Source organism: Dendrobates tinctorius, unplaced genomic scaffold, assembly GCF_039654945.1.
Source record: "Dendrobates tinctorius isolate UK_male_01 unplaced genomic scaffold, ASM3965494v1 ptg000164l, whole genome shotgun sequence".
Taxonomy (NCBI): Eukaryota; Metazoa; Chordata; class Amphibia; order Anura; family Dendrobatidae; genus Dendrobates; species Dendrobates tinctorius.
This window is the reverse complement of record NW_027361831.1, coordinates 2,454,311-2,476,202: the sequence shown is the minus strand read 5'-3', so window position 1 is coordinate 2,476,202 and position 21,892 is coordinate 2,454,311. Positions and strand designations below refer to the sequence as shown.

The 21,892-nt window shown below is 48.1% G+C and overlaps 1 protein-coding gene across 1 annotated transcript in view; it reads left to right on the top strand.

The window, feature by feature from the left end:
• Window positions 1-21,892, top strand: part of LOC141052986 (uncharacterized) — a 225,982-nt gene that overhangs the window by 136,383 nt on the left and 67,707 nt on the right. Inside the window, 3 exon segments of the mRNA XM_073550311.1 lie at window positions 16,053-16,262; window positions 16,344-16,441; window positions 16,649-16,739. Of these exon segments, the coding sequence (XP_073406412.1) occupies window positions 16,053-16,262; window positions 16,344-16,441; window positions 16,649-16,739 (399 nt within the window).

Genomic DNA, 21,892 nt, shown 5'->3' with positions numbered 1-21,892 from the left:
GGGGCTCCATGGCAAAAGTGGGTGAAAGAACAATGAAATAGAATAGTTTGTGACGCCACCTGTGGTGTTCGGCAAGGAGGATGTTAAGCCGACGCTGCATGCAGATCCTCTGGGGCTGGTGGTGTGTTGCAGCCAAGATGGTGAAGCTCCCCACAGGTGGAGCTGTAGTCCCAGGGCAGTGTAGATGTAGGGGTAGCTGAGAGGCGCAGGCAGTGTAGAAGCTAGTACCCAGATGTAGCGGTACCAGGTGTGTTGGCGCAGGAATGACTGGAGAACACCAGGGCTTGTAGTTCCAAAGCTTTGCTCATAGTCTGTAGTACACACAGGTGCCTGCCTCCGTGCTGTGTCCTCCGGGTCAGGGAATCAGTCGACCTCCAGGCAAGATAGGACGCTCCCTTCCAACACTCCGCCAACATGTGCCTTTCTGAACATCTCCTCTATAGCATCTTTAAGTGTGAAGATCTCCTAGTACTGAGTTACACTGGAGTTCCTCCTGACAGATGTACCCAAGAACTATACTTGTACGGCAGACAGCTGTAGCCTGCTTCGGGGACTCCTTACTCCTAAGTCCCGGCTCACTATCCAAGTTGCTGTTGTGCCCCAAGTCTGAGATGGGAGTAGTGCATTTACAGCCCACTACTCCACTGGTGTCTGCTGCAGAACCATTAGTGTCAATACAACCTCGGGGACCGGGCCCCGGCCTTGTGCTTAGAACTTCTAGGCAGAGTTCTCTTCTAACCCACGTCCTCTGTTCCCTTTTACTCCTACATTCCGTACTAGTCTTTCCAGGGCAGTGTAGATTGGTGTTGGGGACGAGGGTGCAGTGTCTGGCACGAGGATGTAGCAGTGCCGGAGAGTTTGTAGGAAGAAGGCAAGGACACAACAGGGTGCAGCTTCTTTACCTTTACTTGGCAAATGCAGTCCAGGGTCCTGATTACAGATGGCACAAGAGCAGGCTAGCCTGGAAGCAACTCAGGAATCTCTCTATGCAGACAGGTTGTGTAGTCTCCTTCTTAGCGCGTAGTTGAGGTACATGCAGTACTGTGTAACACTGAAGTTCCTCCTTCTTATCTTCTCTTAGAACTACATCGTATGGCAGACAGCTGTAGCCCTCTATCTCTCTTGGCTCACCCGTCGCTGTTGTGCCTCCGAGTCTTAGATGGAAATAGAGCATTTACAGCTTCCTACTCCTCTGGTTTCTGGTGCAGGACCTTCAGTATCCATGCAACCGTGGAGACCAGGCTCCAGATCTTGCGCTATCATGGGAGGGAGCTCTCTATCCTCAGCTCAACCCCCAGCTTCTCTCCACACGTCTACACACTTCGGCCTCCTCACACTAACTGCCCACTACCCTTCCTGGCCCTCAGAGAGCACTCCTCCCCCAATTCTGGTTCAGAGCTCCCTCTGCTGGCCCGGAGTGATAACTGTGTTGCATGACATGGTTAACTGCTAGAGAGACCCTTCATTGCTTTCAAGCCTGACATCACCCTCCCTGGAGGAAGGCAATGCCACTGTGGCGACCATACTCCTGGGGGCGCCACAGTTGTCCTTGGTGGGATTTCAACCAAGGACTCCAGCGCTGCAAGGCTGCCGTGCTAACCACTTAGCCACTGTGCTGCCCTAATGTAATAGAAAATTCTAAGAAAAAGGAGACTTTGTGCATCCAAAGACTCTCATCTGGTCAAAGTCAACCATTGCTCAGTCTTAGTAAAAAAAGAATGCTTATGGAGACACAGATGATAACAACAGAAAAACAACTATATTCTGAAAAAAAAGATTTTAACTATTTCTTTAACACCCATCAATTCCAATAACAAGTCCACCAAAATCTGTGTTTCCAATTGCCCCCGCTACCTGCTGAGCCCCACAGTGTACCTAAACTGCAGTTACCATACATGTTTGGCATTACTGTAGTGAGTATGTCAGTCTTATATATTTAACTCTGAAACGCTGCTTCCGTCCGCTTCCCTTGAGTGACAGGTCTCTACCTATATAGGCATGCAGAAAGAGACCTGTCACTCCAGGGCAGTGAGACGCCACAAGGGATCCGTCTGTCTAATTGGTCTCCAGTGCTGATCTGTCCCAGGAGCAGTGTGAGGGATCCGTACGGTGGAGCATAGTGTGTGGGGACAGTATGAGGGGACAGTGTAAATATTGGAAAGGGTTTGGGGACCAGGGGCCCACCTATAATGAGGCCAGTTGAGTATTTGGCCTCAGGTGGCAGGGAGACAGAGGGCGGCAGCCGCCTTGCAGTCAGATAACATGGATCCCACAATCCTGTTTGTCAGTATGAGTCACTGTGTGAGAAGATAACAGAGAAGAGCTGCAGGACTCAGGAGGGAGGACAGGGGAGGAGGCTGCCTGACTACTTTCACTTTTAATATAAACTGCAGTTGGTTCTGCCTCCTCCACCCGCTCCAGCCCTGAAAATGTGATCGGCCATCTACCACTCTGAAGCAAGTGACTGTGACTGTGTTCATCACATACCTGACCTTCAAAATGCTCCCTCTTCTCTTCCCCTGGGACGGCACAGGGCGTGCTCTCCTCTGTAGTGATGAGTCCTCATGGTTGTGTTACCTTACGCACCATGCCCTCAAAGTCTGCACTGGCAGCTTTGTGAAGGGACAGACTTCTCACAGGACATGGTGACCAAGCACAACACCAGCTCCTGCCCTCAATGCAACTCAGGTAACTTTTCAGCTCACATACTGGCTGCTTTATGTAGGGTACAGTGAGGTGTGTGTGTGCAATAATTTTTCATTCTTTCATTTCAGCCATTTGTGGTAAATTAAAAAAAAGTTCATTTTTTTTCTCATTAATGGACACCCTGAAAAAAAAACAAATGTAGAAATTTTTGCAAATTTACTAAAAAAGAAAAACTGAAATATCATATTGCTGAAAAAACTGAAACCAAAATGGAATTTCCTGGGGAATATGTTAAGTAACATACTTTCCAGGGTAATGATTTGTATGTAAGGCAAAATAAATAACCACCCAAACAAATGTTCCTCCACCACTTGGGGTATGTTCACACAAAGCGTTTTTGATGCGTTTTTCAACTTTAGCATTGCTTTTGACCAATACAAATGCATTCACAGGTAAATGTCATTGTAAGGCTGGTTTCACATTTGCGTTTTTTAGCGCTGGAAAAAAACGCATATGTGCGCATGCGTTTTTTCCCCTATATTTAACATGGGTGCGCATACCTGCGCGCTGGTAAGCGCATGTATGCGATTTTCATGCGCTGCGTTTTTTTGGGGTGTGCGTTTGTATTTTCCAGACGCAGCATGTTGCATTTTTTGGCCCTGCAAAAAAGCGCATGCGCACATATGCGCACGTTTTGCGCTAAAAATGGCCATTATAGCCTATGGATGCGCATATGTGCGCACTGGCATGCTCATGTATGCGTTTTTTTGCACATGCGTTTTTTTTTGTTAACCATGGAATTTAGGGGTTTGGGTTAGAGTTAGGGTTAGTTAAGTGGGTTTAGGGTTAGGGTTAGGGTCAGGGTCAGGGTTAGGGTTGGGGTTTGGGTCAGGGTTAGGGTTAAGTATGGTTTGGTTAAGGGTTAGGGTCAGGGTTAGGGTTAGGGTCAGGGTTAGGGTTAAGTATGGTTTTGTTAAGGGTTAGGGTCAGGGTTAGGGTTAGGGTCAGGGTTAGGGTTAAGTATGGTTTGGTTAAGGGTTAGGGTCAGGGTTAGGGTTAAGTATGGTTTGGTTAAGGGTTAGGGTTAGGGTCAGGGTTAGGGTTAGGGTCAGGGTTAGGGTTAAGTATGGTTTGGTTAAGGGTTAGGGTTAGGGTTAGGGTTAGGGTTAGTTAGGGTTTGGGTTAGGGTTAAGTATGATTTGGTTAAGGGTTAGGGTCAGGGTCAGGGTTAGGGTTAGGGTCAGGGTTAGGGTTAGGGTCAGGGTTAGGGTTAGTTAGGGTTTAGGGTTTGGGTTAGGGTTAAGTATGATTTGGTTAAGGGTTAGGGTTAGGGTTAGGGTTAGTTAGGGTTTAGGGTTTGGGTTAGGGTTAAGTATGATTTGGTTAAGGGTTAGGGTCAGGGTTAGGGTCAGGGTTAGGGTCAGGGTCAGGGTTAGGGTCAGGGTTAGGGTTAGTAAAGTCATGGTTTGGGTTAGTGTGAGGGGCCACCTAATGTTGGAAAAAACCGCAAACGCGGTAAAAACGCACTAAAAACGCATACAAACGCATAAAAACGCTGCGTTTTTTTCATGCATGCTCATAAAAATGCTTGAAAAAAACGCAGCAGTTGTATGCTTTTGTATGCGTTTTTTCAATGCGTTTTTTTGCGGGAAAAACGCGCTGCAAAAAAAAGCAAGTGTGAAACTAGCCTAACATTTAACAACTTTATCTGGCCATGTGGTGTGTGACACATCATCAGACACATCCTGTTTCATTTATGAAGGAGGAACTCTGAAAGTTACAAAGCCTATTTTTATAGGGGCATCAGGCTGCATTTAATATTCTTAACGGGCCATCAGCTGGCTATGCTTTGTTGTACCCATTATTAAACAGTGGGTATCCTATACTGTTATTGCCTATACAGTGAGTGGCTGGGCTGCCAAAAATTAGGACACACCCCAATACCCCTTTGATGAGACTTACTGGAGGACTTAATGAAAAAATGTTTCCATTGTAAGAAAGTTGGTCTCCCATACAGTTTGCCCATGAAGTGAATGCAAGACCTGCCCCACCACAAACTTACACGCACCCCACTAACTCTTTGAACCAACGTACTGGATGGCCACATGAAACCAAAGTTCCCATTATTATAAATTTGATAGTCCCATACTGTTTGCCAATGTATTTATTGCAAGGCCTGGCCTGCCCCAAAGCTACACGCAACCCAATAACCCTTTGAATGGACGTAGTGGATGGCCACAGGAAGCCAAACTTCCCACTATTAGGAAGTTGGTACTACCATATTGTTTGACTATGCAGTGAATTGCAGTGTTGAGACTGAAGAACCTCCATTGGTGAATTGCAGTGGTGAGGCTAAAGAACACATGGCAATGGAGAATTGCAGTGATGAGGATGAAGAGCTAGCAGTGGAGAATTGCAGTGTTGAGCCTGGAGAACCTGCAGTGGAGAATTTCAGTCTTGAAGCTGAAGAACCTGCAGTGCAGAATCTCTGTGTTGAGGATAAAGACCCAAAAGTTGAAATTTGCATTGTTGAAGCAGCTGACCAATCCCTACAGTTCCCATTATTATGAACTGGATCTCCCATACTGTTTGGCTATGCAGTGAATGCAAGGCCTGCCCCAAATTTGCATGTACCTCAATCCCCCTTGGAAGAAACGTGGGGGAGGGCCTCGTAAAAAAAAATCCCATTATAAAAAAAGCATGTCTCCTATATTTGTAATGCTCATACACTAATTGTATGGGCTGGCAAACATTTCCCCCTGGGGGGTACACATCAACATAATGTGTATACATTTTTTTTACTGACATCAAAAACACCCTTTAACACAATAAACTTGCGTTGCATCATGGACCACGGTCACCATGGTGATCTAGTGGTGCTGGATCAGGAGAAGGAGGACAACACTGACACTGGGAAAAGGTTGAAGCGTTCCAGGGGGCCGAATACTTTCGCAAGGCACTGTATGTGTGCCAGATTGCTAACAGGCAAGACTTCTGTGTCCTCTTCAAGAGGATGACTGACCATGCGCTCCTCCTCCTCCCTGTCCTCAGGCTATCCAGACTGAACAGACAGTATGACAGTTGTGCTTGTAGTACTGTCTAGAGCACATGAAAGTAGCTCCTGTTCTACCTCCTCCTCCTCTTCCTCATTGTCACCCAATCCACTTTGGGATGAGATGAGGCTGGGCTGTGTGTAATCACCCTTTATGGTTCCTTGCTCCGTCTCATCACTCTCTGCCTGCAATGCATCCTCTTTGATTGTGAGCAGAGAGCATTTCATAACACAGAGAAGTGGGCTGGTGTCACTAATTATGGCGTCATCGCCGCTCACCATCTTGGTGGAGCCCTCAAATGCCACATTTTTTAGACCACAGATGGGTGAGCCGTGTGACGAATACACCCCACTTAAAAATATCTCTCCTGTATTTTTTTTTTTTTCCACAGCAATATTGTGTCAATAACGAAGACAGACCAAAAAAAGGTCAATGTAGACCTGAAATGCCACAATTTTTAGACAACACATGGATGAGGCATGTGAAGGAGATACCACTCTTTCAAATATCTGGCCTGTATTTTAAACAAAAAAAATAGAAAAATAGTGTCACTAACTAGCCAAAGGCACAGCGAGAACAGTTCAATATAGGCCTGAAATACCACAATTTTTAGCCCACAGATAGGTGAGACGTGTGACGGAGATACCATGTGGCTTGTCTTATTTTTTTTACAGCAAAATAGTGTCACTAACTAGGGTAGAACACAGCAAAACAGTTCAATGGAGGCCTGAAATGCCACAATTTTTAGCCCACAGATAGATGAGGCATGTCAAGGAGATACCACACTTTCAAAAATCTGGCCTGTATTTTTTTTTTTGCCAGTAAACTGTGTCAATCAGTAGGTTTAGACACAAAAACAATTCTATGGAGGCCTGAAATGGCACAATTTTGACCGCAATGATATGCGATCTGTGTGTCGGACAAAATCCCGTGGATAATATCTGCCCTGTAGCCAAATATTTTTTGGCAGCAAAATGGTGTCAAGAAATTGTATAAGACACTCCAAAAATTTTTTACAGTACCACAAAAATGGCAGAATTTTCTGCGCACATTGATGTGATGGCTGGGATGGGCAAACCCATTTAAAATAGCTGGATTTTCACGCTGTACTATAAAGCGGATCTAGCCGTATTCTGCAGTGTCAACAAGAAAATGGAGAAAAAAAAGTGTGCTGTGGATTGCTTTTGAATAAAATAATCAAGATTAAGATGCAAAAAAAAAATTCCTGGCCACTGATACCTGGGGCTATGTATATACCTTCAATATATGTAATAGGCAGCAGCAGACAGTAATGGAATGGGCCTTCTTGACATATGCAATGAAGTATGCCAAATATAATGCCTGCCTGCCTAGCAGTGATATCTGTATACCCACATACACTCCCTGCCTATCTAGCACTGCAATCTATATACCCCGTAATTAGTCCTTAGAAGGACTGTTGGTTTACCTGGATTTATAGATTCAGCAATGGTATACCCACCCTAACTGATACCCAACTTATTCTGTCCCTATTGCTGCAGCAACTCTCCCTACACAGGTGATTCCAGAGCTGACTGTGACGAGCAGGGCGGTGCCTGGTCTGATATAGACTTGATGACGCTGTACGGCCAGCCAATCACTACAATGCCACAACCAACATGGCTGCAGCATTACAGTGCATGGCAGACAATCCCTGTATGCTGATTGGTGCTCTAAAGAGCGGCAAACATGCAGGGCGGGGACCTGAACTCCCGCCTAACAATCCCAGAAATGCTCGACGCTCGCCGAGTACTGCGAGTACAGCGATGCTCAGGTGAGTACCGAGCATTACCGAGTATGCTTGCTCATCACTATTTTTTGAGTTTTCCTTTTTTTTCCTTATCCTGTTCAAAAACCATAACTTTTTTTAAAAAATAATTCTTCAATCTACAAAACTTTATCAGAAATTTGCTTTCTGTGGAAATATTTGTATTAGTTCTGAATGTAGTTCCATATAAAAATCTATTCCAGCACCTCAAAATGTAAAATCGGTCCTTATTACTTTGTTTAGAAAGTTGCACTTGTGCCGTTGTATGTTATTTTGTGAAAAACTTGTAGGAGTTTTGAATAACCTAAATATTTGAATAAAAACTTGTGACCAGCAACTTTTTTGTAATTTTCCATCCAGGACATTGGGTGAGGGCTTAGATATTTTGAATGTAATGTTTTTCCCAGTTTTTGAAATAATGCAGTGATCAAAAATGGTAATACTTGCTGTAACGGGGTCTTCTGTGCTGTAATACCTCTTACATTACCACCCCGTGTTTCAGGAGGTCCACTCTGCTTTTCCTCACTTCTGGATGAAGGACGCTGGCTCGAAAGGCTTTGTAACATGGGAACATATAAAAGATCACTGCTTCTCCACGTATTTCCAGTGTGACAATATTTTACTCACCGGTCTCAGAATATATATATACATACAGAGGACAGGACAATCAATATGTGTCGGGCCAGTAGATAACAGGCTCCAATTAAGACGCCAGACGCACATTACAATAGCCGCAGGTGGCCGGCGACCCCCGATCATTTGCCGTGAGATTTACAAAGGTTGGGGGAGGTCAGAAGTGGGATATCTCATTTACCTCTGCCCAGGGGTCGCAGCCAGTCAGTTGCTGCATTAGGGGTATGCAGATCACATTGCATCTCACATTGCACCTATCATACATGCATCTCCTATTCGGGGTGCTGTTAGGTTCTGTAACTCTTGCATTTCAATTTTTTTTCTCATTCAGGCATTTATGTGTTAACTAATTTTGTATTTTAATAAATCGTACTTTATTCGGTCGTCCATGACAGCACCACCTGAGAGAGGGATCCGCCCTTCCTAGGAACAGGAAAACCTACAGATACAAAAGGGTGGCACCTCTCCCACGCATCAGTTGGTTTCCTGTTCCTAACAAGGACAGAACTCCCTACAGATCGTCCGTCATGGATAACCGAATTCCCAGGCCAGCGGACCGACTCAGGTAGCGGGGGGTTCTCCTACCTCGGTCTCGCTGGGGGCCCTGGATGCGCCACGGTGGGTCCGGGTAGGATTTCCACGGCAGTGGTAGGAGCAGGCGGAGACGGGGTCCGGTGGGCGCCTTCTCCATGGGGCCGGTGAGGTAAGCGGTGTCCCCCTGTGTCTCCTTCCCCCGGGGGTGCGGCCCGTTCGGGCGGGCGCCGCCGGCGGTGTCCCACAAAGGGAGCGGCGGTTCCGAGCCGGCGGCGCAGTGCTAGCCCCTTGCCGCACGTCCCCGTGGCCTCTGTCGCGCGGCGGAGGTGACGCGGCGGAGGGGGCGGGGCCTAGCGCCGAAACCGGAAGTCGGATGCCGGCTCGACTTCCGGTTGTTGTGGACACGCGCCGATGCGCGCCCGCCTGAGGGGGCCGGGCAGGCCTGAAGGGAAGGATCGCGAGGAGCGGTCCAATGGGGGGCCCGAACACCGGACGGAGTTCCTGCTGATCCGGAGGGGAAGCCTTCTTAAGACAGAAGGCATTGCTGCTGAGGTGCTTCTGGAGGCCCAGCGATGGACACAACAGAAGCCCCCATTGACCCACAAGAGGTGCAGCCCGTGGCAAAGCACCCCAGTGACCAGCCTAAGAGGCGGAAGGAGGGACGTTCGAGTGGACAGAGCCACAGTAGTTCCTCTAGGCCAAAGGATCCTCCTGCAGCCCCCCATGATCCGGTACCTGTCCTCATCTGCAAGGGTAAGAGATCTGCGAGAATGTACCCTAATGCAGTGTCCCCTTATGTGTTTGATTCTCAGGGGAAGAAGGCCACAGGGAAGCAGAAGCACAAGGAATGTGCCCTCTGTAGTTGCCCCTTACCAGATGGCCACCCTAAGAGTTTGTGTCAGTCTTGCGTGAGACAGACGGTAGGGACGGAGATGAGGGGTAGAACGTGAGTGGAGTATCAGACTCTTACACTCTTCCCTATTTATGCAGGTAGCGGAAGAAGCTCCAAGCTTCGCTACAGACCTGAGGCAATTAATCAGGACTGAAATAAAAGCCCTATCAAAAGAAGATTCTTCTAAAAGAAGACGGGCTAGTGTTTCAGGCTCAGAATCTTCAGTCGGCCCTAGGAGGGAAGATATCTCCTCAGAGTCCTCGGCCTCCTCTTCTTCTTCCGAAGAGGATTCCAGCCGGTTCTGTTTTCCCTTGGACCAAATGGATAAATTAATTAAAACCATAAGGTCAACCATGGGGGTAGAAGAAAAAAAGACAGAACTGTCTGCTCAGGACATTATGTTCGGGGGTCTAGACCCCAGAAAGCAAAGGACTTTTCCATTAAACGAAAGAGTCCAGAGCCTGATAGACAGGGAGTGGAAAAAAACGGAAAAAAGGGGTTCTATGCCACCTGCTTTCAAGCGAAGATACCCCTTTGAGGACCCAATAGTAAGTCGATGGGATAAGACCCCCAAGCTGGATGCAGCGGTAGCCAAGGCCTCCAAAAAGTCATCTATACCCTTCGACGATATGGCCTCCCTTAAAGACCCCCTAGATAAAAAGGCAGATTCCTTTTTAAAGGGCACATGGGAGATGTCAGCAGGCGCCCTAAGGCCAGCAATAGCAGCCACGTGCGCAGCCAGATCCATGATGGTTTGGCTGGATCAATTGGACTCCCAGCTAAAGGATGGAACCTCGCGAGCTTCCATCCGTATGTCTCTTCCAATTATCCAGAATGCTGCTGCCTTTCTGGCAGATGCCTCGGCAGACTCAGTAAGAATGGCGGCCAGGTCTGCAAGTTTGTCTAATTCGGCCCGAAGAGCCCTCTGGTTAAAATGCTGGCCGGGAGATATCCAAGCCAGGTCCCGTCTCTGTTCTATCCCCTGTGAGGGTGAATACTTGTTCGGCCCCGTCCTAGACGAACTGTTAGAGAAAGCCGGGGATGAGAAAAAGAAATTTCCGAGTCTGCCGAATACATCCTGGAGACATCCCTTTTCTAGGAAAGGGTATTCCCGCAGGAGGCAGGCCAGAGATCAGAACAGATGGGACAACAAGAAAACCAGAGGTACGGGCTTCATGTTCGGAGGAGGTGGGCGCCAAGAAGGTCCATCACGGGATAATAAGAAGCCGCCCCAATGACTAGTGGCTCCGGTAGGAGGAAGATTATCTGCCTTCTACCCGGCCTGGGCCAGAATCTCAAATAGCAGCTGGATACTGGGGGTGATAGCTACAGGACTGCACCTAGAGTTCTCCTGCGTTCCCCAAGATCGGTTCAGGGTAACTCCGTTCAAATCTTCCCCGCTAGAACAAGCTGCCCTGGAGACCGAGGTCCTCGAGCTACTGGACAAAAAAGTCCTGACGAGAGTTCCAGAGGAAGAGAGGGGGAAAGGCTTCTATTCCCCCCTGTTCTTGGTCCGCAAACCGGACGACTCATTTAGGGCTATATTTAACCTCAAAGCCCTCAATAAATTCCTGGTCGTACGTCCGTTTAAAATGGAAACAATTAACACCACAATAAAGATGCTGTTTCAAAACTGCTTCATGGTGGTCCTAGATCTGAAAGACGCTTACTACCATATACCCATATGTCTAGCACACCAACCTTTCCTTAGACTGGCGGTTCAGTTGGAGGGGTCAATCCAGCACTTCCAGTACGCGGCCTTACCCTTTGGGGTGGCAGTTGCGCCCCGAGTATTCACCAAAGTGATGGCAGAGGTGATGGCCCATCTGCGCGAGCTAAACATTCTAGTCGTTCCCTATCTAGATGACCTCCTTATAATAGGCAGTTCAGCCGAGCAGTGTTTAGAACAATTACAGAAAACAACGGCGGCTCTAGAGCGGTTGGGATGGCTACTTAATATCAAAAAATCCCGTTTGCAGCCATTAAAAATTCAACAATTTTTAGGCCTAACCCTAGATTCTAAAAAGCAGGAATGCCGTCTGCCCCCAGAGAAGCTGCTGCACCTGCATGGCCGGGTCCTGAACGCTTCCAACAACCCCTCCATGTCCCTCAGGAAAGCCATGTCCCTGTTGGGTTCCCTCTCATCCTGCATTCCCGCGGTCCAGTGGGCCCAAGTTCATACGAGAACTCTACAGGGCGAAGTTTTATGGTATCAGAGGATTCTTGGGGGTAACTTAGAAGGTCGACTGACCTTATCCAGAAACACAATAGAGTCCCTGGAGTGGTGGCTAGAAAGAAATAACTTGTCTAGAGGGGTCCCTTGGGAGTATAACATTACCCGCGTGGTCACCACGGATGCAAGTCCTTCCGGCTGGGGGGCGCATATGGAGGAAATTCTGGTCCAGGGCCTATGGGAACGGGATCAGATACAAATGTCTTCTAATTTGAAAGAATTGACAGCGGTAGTACACGCAGCTAAAGAGCTTCATATGTATCTATATGGCCATCACGTACGAGTTCTCTCGGACAATCGAGTGGCCGTGGCCTATATCAACCACCAAGGCGGAACTCGATCCAAAACTCTGATGAATGTGGCAGGACAGTTGTTCCAGCTAGCAGAGCGGCATTTTTTATCTCTCACGGCTCTTCACATAAGAGGAAAAGTGAACGTCGCGGCAGATTTCCTAAGCCGCAATCTGTTAAAACAAGGAGAGTGGGCCTTAAACACCTCCATTTTCGTTCAGATCATGCAGAGATGGGGGGTCATCCAGAGGTGGATCTATTCGCCACCAAGGAGAACTCGAAAACGAGACAGTTTTGCTCCCTAAATCCCAGGGAGACTCCTCTGGCAGTAGATGCGCTACTGATAAAATGGGACTTCAGGCTAGCCTACGCCTTTCCTCCCCTAGCTCTACTTCCTCTGGTGTTGAGGAAGATCAGGAAGGACAGGGCAAGGGTCATAGTCATCGCCCCGTTCTGGCCCAGAAGAGCATGGTTCTCGAACCTCAGGATCATGTCGGTAGACGATCCTTGAGTTCTCCCGGACATCCCGGACCTTCTGTCCCAAGGCCCGGTCTTCCACCCTCAGGTGGCTGGCCTACATCTCACGGCGTGGAATTTGAGCGGTCACTGCTAAAAAGTAAAGGCTTCTCCCCAGACCTAATTGACACTCTACTAAAAAGTAGGAAAGTGGTGACAACTAAGATTTACGTCAGAATTTGGAAAAGATTCCTGCAAAGCTCAAATATAAATACTGATGATTCCGTCCCTATAGGCCAGATCTTGGAATTTTTACAAAAAGGGCTGGACCTGGGTCTCTCCACCAGTACCCTTAAAGTACAGGTATCCGCCTTAGGGGCCCTCTTTAGCTGCAACATCGCGGCTAATTACTGGGTCAATAGGTTTATCAAAGCAGCGAGTAGATCCAGACCAATAGTAAAGAATAGACTCACGCCATGGGATTTGAACCTAGTCCTCACAGCTATGACAGAAGTGCCATTTGAACCCATCTCGTCAGCCTCTATTAGGAGCCTGTTCCTCAAGATAGCTTTCCTGATAGCCATAACGTCAGCCCGTAGGGTAAGCGACATTCAGGCATTGTCTAGGCGCCCACCTTTTCTTCAGGTAAAAGAGGATAGGGTAATACTTAGACCTGACCCAGCGTATTTACCAAAAGTAGCCTCCAGCTTTCATAGGTCGCAGGAAATAGTCCTTCCATCCTTCCTCCCTAAACCAACTAATGAGAAAGAGGAGAAGCTACACACTTTAGATGTTAGGAGATGCCTCTTGGAGTATCTAGCGGCTACCGATCCCTGGAAGAAGGACAATGCCCTCTTTGTCTCCTACCAAGGCCCTAGGAAAGGTCTTAGGGTGTCCAAAAGTACACTAGCCAGATGGATTAGAGAAGCAATCTCGTTAGCTTATACCTCAAAAGGTAGAGTAGCTCCGGAGAAATTGAAGGCGCATTCCACCAGAGCCGTGGCGACCTCGTGGGCCGAGAGATCGGAAGTCTCCATCGACCAGATTTGTAAGGCGGCCACTTGGTCCTCTCCGAGCACTTTTTATAGTCATTATAGGCTAGACTTGGGTGCTTCTGCAGATCTCTCCTTCGGTATCAGGGTTCTGCAGGCTGTAGTCCCCCCCCTAAAGTAGTGATTACTCTCTGTAATTCTCTCAGGTGGTGCTGTCATGGACGACCGAATAAAGTCTTAGTTACTCACCGGTTAATGGTATTTTTCGGAGTCCATGACAGCACCCATAGATTCCCTTACCTTAGTCAATTTGGGTGTGCACGTCTTCCCTTTGTACATATCCACGGGTGATAAAAATTTAAGTATTAATATTGTTGTACATATAATCATGCATTAACCTTGGAGGTCCTCTTTTATGCTCTGTAATCCAACTGATGCGTGGGAGGGGTGCCGCCCTTTTGTATCTGTAGGTTTTCCTGTTCCTAGGAAGGGCGGATCCCTCTCTCAGGTGGTGCTGTCATGGACTCCGAAAAATACCGTTAACCGGTGAGTAACTAAGACTTTTTCGATACCAAATATGATTATCTGTTTATTTTCATTTTCTTCATTTTGGAAGCGGAGAAAGGGAAGTGGTTTTTTATGTATATAATGTCTGTTCTTTTCCTCAACTTTGTACTTTATTTTGTGGCCGCCCTAGGGAACTGGATCCTGTGGTCTTATACTATATACTGCATTACTATTGTATTGCAGAACATGTGTGATCAGCTCCCATCATCCCGCCTCTCCCCTACCTTCTAAGTCTCCAATTATAGGATATATTGATAGAAAAATCACGCTTCTCCCTTAAAGAAAAGCCCGTGACTGAGCTTCACAGGAGGGCGAACATGGCAGTTAGAAGATATTCAGCAGCACACAGTCAATGACAATATTTAAACAATTAAATTGCAGTGATCGGAGCTAGCTCCAGTTGCTGCACTTACACATACACTCACTGGCCACTTTATTAGGTACACCATGCTAGTAACGGGTTGGACCCCCTTTTGCCTTCAGAACTGCCTCAATTCTTCGTGGCAGAGATTCAACAAGGTGCTGGAAGCATTCCTCAGAGATTTTGGACCATATTGACATGATGGCATCACACAGTTGGCGCAGATTTGTCGGCTGCACATCCCTGATGCGAATCTCCCGTTCCACCACATCCCAAAGATGCTCTATTGGATTGAGATCTGGTGACTGAGGAGGCCATTTGAGTACAGTGAACTCATTGTCATGTTCAAGAAACCAATCTGAGATGAATCGAGCTTTATGACATGGCGCATTATCCTGCTGAAAGTAGCCATCAGATGCCTGTTCTTAGCTGAGAGGAGTGGTACCCAGTGTGGTCTTCTGCTGCTGTAGCCCATCTGCCTCAAAGTTCGACGCACTGTGCGTTCAGAGATGCTCTTCTGCCTACCTTGGTTGTAACGGGTGGCAATTTGAGTCACTGTTGCCTTTCTATCAGCTCGAACCAGTATGCCCATTCTCCTCTGACCTCTGGCATCAACAAGGCATTTCCGGCCACAGAACTGCCGCTCACTGGTTTTTTTTTCTTTTTCGGACCATTCTCTGTAAACCCTAGAGATGGTTGTGCGTGAAAATCCCAGTAGATCAGCAGTTTCTGAAATACTCAGACCAGCCCTTCTGGCACCAACAATCATGCCACGTTCAAAGGCACTCAAATCACCTTTCTTCCCCATACTGATGCTCGGTTTGAACTGCAGGAGATTGTCTTGACCATGTCTACATGCCTAAATGCACTGAGTTGCCGCCATGTGATTGGCTGATTAGAAATTAAGTCTTAACACACAGTTGGACAGGTGTACCTAATAAAGTGGCCAGTGAGTGTAGATGTCAGCTGTGTAACACAGACGTCATATGCCTGATCGGACACGAAAAAAGATTACAGCCCAGGGAACACGGGAAACATTCATGCATGTGGTGATGGAGTCAGTGATGGACTTTGGCTGGATATGTTTCTAGAGCTGTAGTAGGAGATGAAGATGTCATCCTCATCATGAAGTAGTTATTTCTCATGTCACGTGTAATGAATATCTCCTGCAGTATTGCTAATGCCGATTCCAGGGTCGGTAAATGAGATGAGAATTAGCAATTAAAGAGATGTTGGCTATGTAACACAGACTACATCTGTCTGATCTGACACGACAAGATTATATCCGGGGGAGCACAGGAAACATTCATACAGGCGACCGGTGGTGTTGTAGTCAGTGACGGACTCTGGCCAGATATATTATCCAGAACCATAGTAAAAGATGAAGATGTCCTCACCATGAAGTAGTTATTCCTCATGTCACGTGTAATGAATATCTCCTGCAGTATTGTTAATGCCGATTCCAGTGCCGGTAAATGAGACGAGAATTAGCATTATGGAAGATGAGAAACAATTAGCTGCCGACTCCGAGGGAGAAACTGCTTGTTTCTGTGGCCTAAAATATATGTTTTATTTGGTTAGGTTCCCTGCCAGTCTCTTATTTCCTGGTGAGTCCCGACGAACCTGTTACCCTTATTGTTAATCAGTAGCCCTATCAGGGGATCTTGGAGAAGACAGTATCATTGTATGTATCAAGTTCCTTTAACGTGTCAGGATGTCACCATACATTACTTCATGGAGGAGTGGGAGTATTTAGAAGGACACAAAGATTTGTACAAGGACGTCATGATGGAGGTTCCCCAGCCCCCCACATCTCCAGGTAATAGACAGGGCTAAATACACACAGCCTATAATTCTGTATGTTAAGAGTGAATTCAGTCTCTGTATGTGTTTCCTCCAGATCTCTCCAATAATAGGACAACACCAGAGAGATGTCCCCGTCCTCTTCTTCCACAGGACTGTAAACAAGAAAATCCCGATGTTCCTCAGGATCATCAGGTAGATGGAGAGAAAGTGTCATGAGATCTCTCCTATGATGTGTAAACGGTTGTGAAGGTCTTGTGCTCAGTTTTGTTGTATCTACCAGTGTTACATGTATTATATATTTTATACTTGTGTAATGAGAACGTCGGAGATGGCAGGATTAGAGCTGATCATAGCTGTGACTTCTCCATCTGTCTGTGACTTTTACAACATTTGTTTCAGGAAAAAGATCTTACCCATAATAATATTACAGAGACATATGTGAGGAGTGATGACGGGTGTAAAGAAGAGATTCCTACGTATGACTACCCAGGTGAGTAGGAACCAGTAAATGCAGAGAAGTCACAGTCTTCTCAGTCACTGGTTGTGGCTGCTTTATTATTGCTGTAGTCCGGGTATATCACAATCAAGTAGTCACCATACTGCCACTGATCCATCACTTCCTGCTCCATCCTAAACTGGCCCTGTTGCTTCGGGCATTGCTGGACCTTTTTCTGGAGTGAAATCCATGACAATGGGGTATTCGAGATTCAAGGTAGCTTCCAGGTCCCTATATTGTACTTATGCCCCCATATTGTAGTTTTGTTCCCATCTACATACCCATATTGTAGTAATGTTCCCATATTTTATATCCCCTATTGTGCCGCTCTTCACATACACACATATTAAAAAGACAAACAAAAAGAAAGATTCTTCTCATGTGACCTCTGTTCTCTTGGAGTCTTTTCTGCACATGTGGCCCGCAAGCACTGTAGATCCCTTGAAGATCGCAACCTGGTTGAGGAGTGGCTGACGGCAGCTCTTCATTTCAGCTGAATGTGCGTCCTTGGATGCACATTCAATGGAAATGTATTGCCACTCAGAGACACTCTGCACGACACTACCAATGCCAGACACTGGCCAATCAGAGGCCAGCAGATGACATCTGTGTGCTGGCACATGGCTGTGATGTCATACGCTGCCACGTCAGTGTAGGGAAGGTGACCTGACGGACGGACGGACTAGTCAGAGTGAAGAAAGATAGGTTTGCACAGTGTAGGTAGGAGTCAGTGATTACAGTGGGGAAACAACTAGGAAAGTGTAGTGGACGTGCAGTACCTTGGGATGACCATTAGATGGCAGGGTGGAGTGTGAGCAAAGGACTTTACAGCAGCTTAGGGCTTTAGAAACCGTTGGTCATGGGAGGCGGAGTGACAGTTAGAGTGACAGTTTCAAGGAACCGGGAGAGCTATAAATATTGAGGGAGGGTTCCAGAAAGTTCCAGTCCCCAGGGGGAGCTCAGGTGACAGGAGGACTGTGACAGTCTTTGCGCTCTGAGGAGAATCTTACCAGGGGGACTGAGGAGAGAGAACGTCAGGGGGGTGGTCCTGACAGGAAGATACCGCAGAAGAGACGAGGCAGTGAGTGCTATATACCGTATTTGACACGACGACTGACCAGTGAAAGCGCTGTTGGTTATTGGGCCTAGGGCGGCCACATTGGCGGACCCGTCAGGAGCGTCAAACACTGAAGGAGGGACGGTACGCATATGTACGTCCCTATTGTAAAAGTACGGTGTGTAAACGGCTCTAGAAACGGAGGGCCGACAAGTGAAGAAACGTGCGGTGTGCTGCGGAGGCCGTCAGGCGGACGGCAAGTAAAGAAATAAACTTGGACCTGTTGCACCCAGTACCTGCCTCCATCTTGTCTCTGTGTCATCTCTGCGCGGTAGTGAAAGAGGGACCACCCCCCCCCCAGCTCGGCCCACCACCGACCCTACATTTGGCGTAGTCGGCAGGATCGCCGCCGCTAATACATCATCTTCTGCGGCAGACCTGCCTCAAAGAATGGAAAAGGACTTGGACTACTCTGTTTGGATTACAATTACCTGTGGATTACAAATTACCTACCTGTGGAATACAAAAGGGGAGCGCTGTGGCGGATCTATGTGGCCAGCAGAGGATCCGGGGCGGTACCAGGGACTGTGCAGTATGGCGGTGCTGCTTCAGCGCAGAGGAGAGGTCCGGGTGTTTGCAGTTGATCAGAATGGACTGGGACCCCCTCCAACGTACCCCAAAAGGAAGCAGTATGTGCCTGGAGATCGACGCTTCCATATATTGGACCCTGACAGGTGGGTGGAGAGGCCTGCCGACACCCCACCTCACAGAGGTAGTGGCACAGAAGAAAAACTTGGCTGCGGCTGTCTGATGCCATTCGAGTGCTGCCCAACGGACGGTATGAGACGCTGCGGGTGTCGGGGCATCGGCCGACTAGAGTGGCAATGGCGGCAGGAGATGGAGCTGCATCAGAAGTCATCTGTAGAACCACGGGCAGGCAGCGGGATGCTGAGTCGGGGAGCGGAGCCTGAGCAGAGTCAGCGAGAACGGCCGCCACCAATACCAGCAGAGGACTTCTCAGCGGAGCCCCTGAGTCCAGAGGGAAGGCCCGCAGGACAGTGGAGCAAGGAACGGAGGCTGCGGGGGAAACTGCGTGATGATGGAACGGAGGCCGCAGCGCCGGGGAAGGTGAGAGTACCCCCGGCCCTACCAGTGCCTCCGCAAGCGGCCCCCACCATTCTGCTGCAGCACGCGGCCCCCTGCGCACCGGAAGGCCTAGTTACCACGGGCCCCGTGGTGTATGCGGAGCTGAGCAAGGTCCCCGCTCATGTCCCCGAACTACCCCGCCCGGAGTCACCAGTGCAGAGCTCACCCAAAGAAGACGCTGCTGCGCTTTCCCTGCTAATAGCAGCTGCATCGTTGAAATCGGCCGTTACTCCGACTCCGTTGGAAGTAGTGGATGCGGCCTGTCCTGAGGCCGCGGTTATGCCGCTACTGGAGTCGGCTGCGGCCGATTTAGCGGGCCCTGTGATTCCAGCCCCCGAGGACCCGGTTGTCCCCATTTGCCACCTGACCCCAGCGGCTGCTGGGCCGCAGAAATCTTCAGCCGTTTCTGTCTTGCGGTCTTTTTCAGCGCAGTCCCGCCCACCGGACTCCAGGGCCCGTGCTGTTCCCTCCGTGTGGGAAGCGGAGGTGATCAGGAAGAAAAAGGCCCGGGAGCAGGAAGTGTGGAACCTGCTCCACACTCAAGGAGAGGCCGTCATGGAAAAGAAGAGGACTTGAATGGACACCCTCAGTATCCCCGTGGAGCCCTCACCTCTGTCCATTGAGAGTGGTATAGACTGTCAGGAGTTCGATGCACCGTTGTGCAGATTATAAGGACAGTTGCATTTAGAAAAAAGTTTTGTTGTTGTTTAACTGATGCAACTATTTTCTCTCTCTCTCTCTTTCTTTCTTCTTTCTAGGTTCTTTATATACGAAAATATGTTTACCTGACAGAACGGGGATACGAAGACAAGAGGGAGTGTTCATGTCCAAGGAAGGGGGAGGGAAAAGGAGTACTGGCGATGTTTATTGTTGAACGTTGAGTTTTAAAGCAAAAGAAAATGAAAAAAAAAATAATATAAAAATGGGTACTTGTGCTATTATAAAGTTGTTTATTGTATGATATGCCAAAGTAAAATGCAACAGGTCCGGGTTAAGGGAAGGTCTGCGGGACCAAAGGAAAGTGTGAGATCCGGTAGGGATCTAAGAGTTGAGGTCTGGGAGACCGGGACGCCGACCATGACATGTAATTGAAAGAAGGAAAATGAGTTGGAAGACTTGAGAAAGACAGCCGTCCTAGGTCAGGTCCCCAACACCACGGACACCCCTGAAGAAGGAAAGGCGGGCGCCGGCAATGATCTGGTAGGTGAGTGGCCTCGATCATGGCGTACCGGATAGTGAAAGGTAACAGTAGGGGAGAGTAGGGGAAAGATACACGCCGTAGAGAGAATACGGGTGCACCTTGCCCAATTTGAAAGACGTTGTCATGTGGCGTGCGCGCTGGTGAGTAGCAGTAGGCTGCTCAGAGCATAGTGCTCCCAGTATGGTTCGGCCCCCGCAGATAGTGGGTTTGGCTCAACTTCTGGTCCGACAACAGAATGTAGGTGTAGATTCAGAACGACGAAGGCAGGGATGACGATTGTCGAGGACGACAATGGACAAAGGAAGGGAGAGTGTAGGGAAGGTGACCTGACGGACGGACGGACTAGTCAGAGTGAAGAAAGATAGGTTTGCACAGTGTAGGTAGGAGTCAGTGATTACAGTGGGGAAACAACTAGGAAAGTGTAGTGGACGTGCAGTACCTTGGGATGACCATTAGATGGCAGGGTGGAGTGTGAGCAAAGGACTTTACAGCAGCTTAGGGCTTTAGAAACCGTTGGTCATGGGAGGCGGAGTGACAGTTAGAGTGACAGTTTCAAGGAACCGGGAGAGCTATAAATATTGAGGGAGGGTTCCAGAAAGTTCCAGTCCCCAGGGGGAGCTCAGGTGACAGGAGGACTGTGACAGTCTTTGCGCTCTGAGGAGAATCTTACCAGGGGGACTGAGGAGAGAGAACGTCAGGGGGGTGGTCCTGACAGGAAGATACCGCAGAAGAGACGAGGCAGTGAGTGCTATATACCGTATTTGACACGACGACTGACCAGTGAAAGCGCTGTTGGTTATTGGGCCTAGGGCGGCCACATTGGCGGACCCGTCAGGAGCGTCAAACACTGAAGGAGGGACGGTACGCATATGTACGTCCCTATTGTAAAAGTACGGTGTGTAAACGGCTCTAGAAACGGAGGGCCGACAAGTGAAGAAACGTGCGGTGTGCTGCGGAGGCCGTCAGGCGGACGGCAAGTAAAGAAATAAACTTGGACCTGTTGCACCCAGTACCTGCCTCCATCTTGTCTCTGTGTCATCTCTGCGCGGTAGTGAAAGAGGGACCACCCCCCCCCCAGCTCGGCCCACCACCGACCCTACATCAGCATGCCTTTGTCAGTTGCTGATTGGCCAGGGGCTGGCAGTGACATTGCTGTGCAGAGAGCCGGTATCGGCACAACAATACATTTCAATTGGATGTGGGTCCAATGATGCATATTCAATTGAAGTAAAGTGCTGCCGTTGGCATCTCCTGGACCAGGCCATGATCATCAAGGGATCTACTGTGCCTACTGGCCACATGAAGCAGCCTCAGGGTCCTCATACGGTCTGCGGGCTACGTCTTTGAAACCCCTGATCTAGATCGATATGTTTTGAAACTCTCAATTTGCATGACCTTAAAAGAGATCCTACAGCAAATAATTAATAAATAACATTTCCCCTATTACATCAGCATCACTTCTCAAACATCATTTTGTAATTTTTAGGAAGTTACAAGGCTTAAACTGTTTAGCAGCAAGTGTTCCTATGTTCCAAGAGATTTACAAAACCTTTTTTTGGTGGAACTAAAAAAAATCCCTAAGTTTGTTTGAGGGGCCTATATCTTATAAAACTGCACTCCTCATACTATCCAAAACCACATTCAGAAAGTTTATTAACCCTTTACTAAGCGGAATGTAAAAATGAAAAATTCCTCTTTTTTTATTAAAATGTTCATTTATGTTTCAGTTTTTTTTTTAAAAAA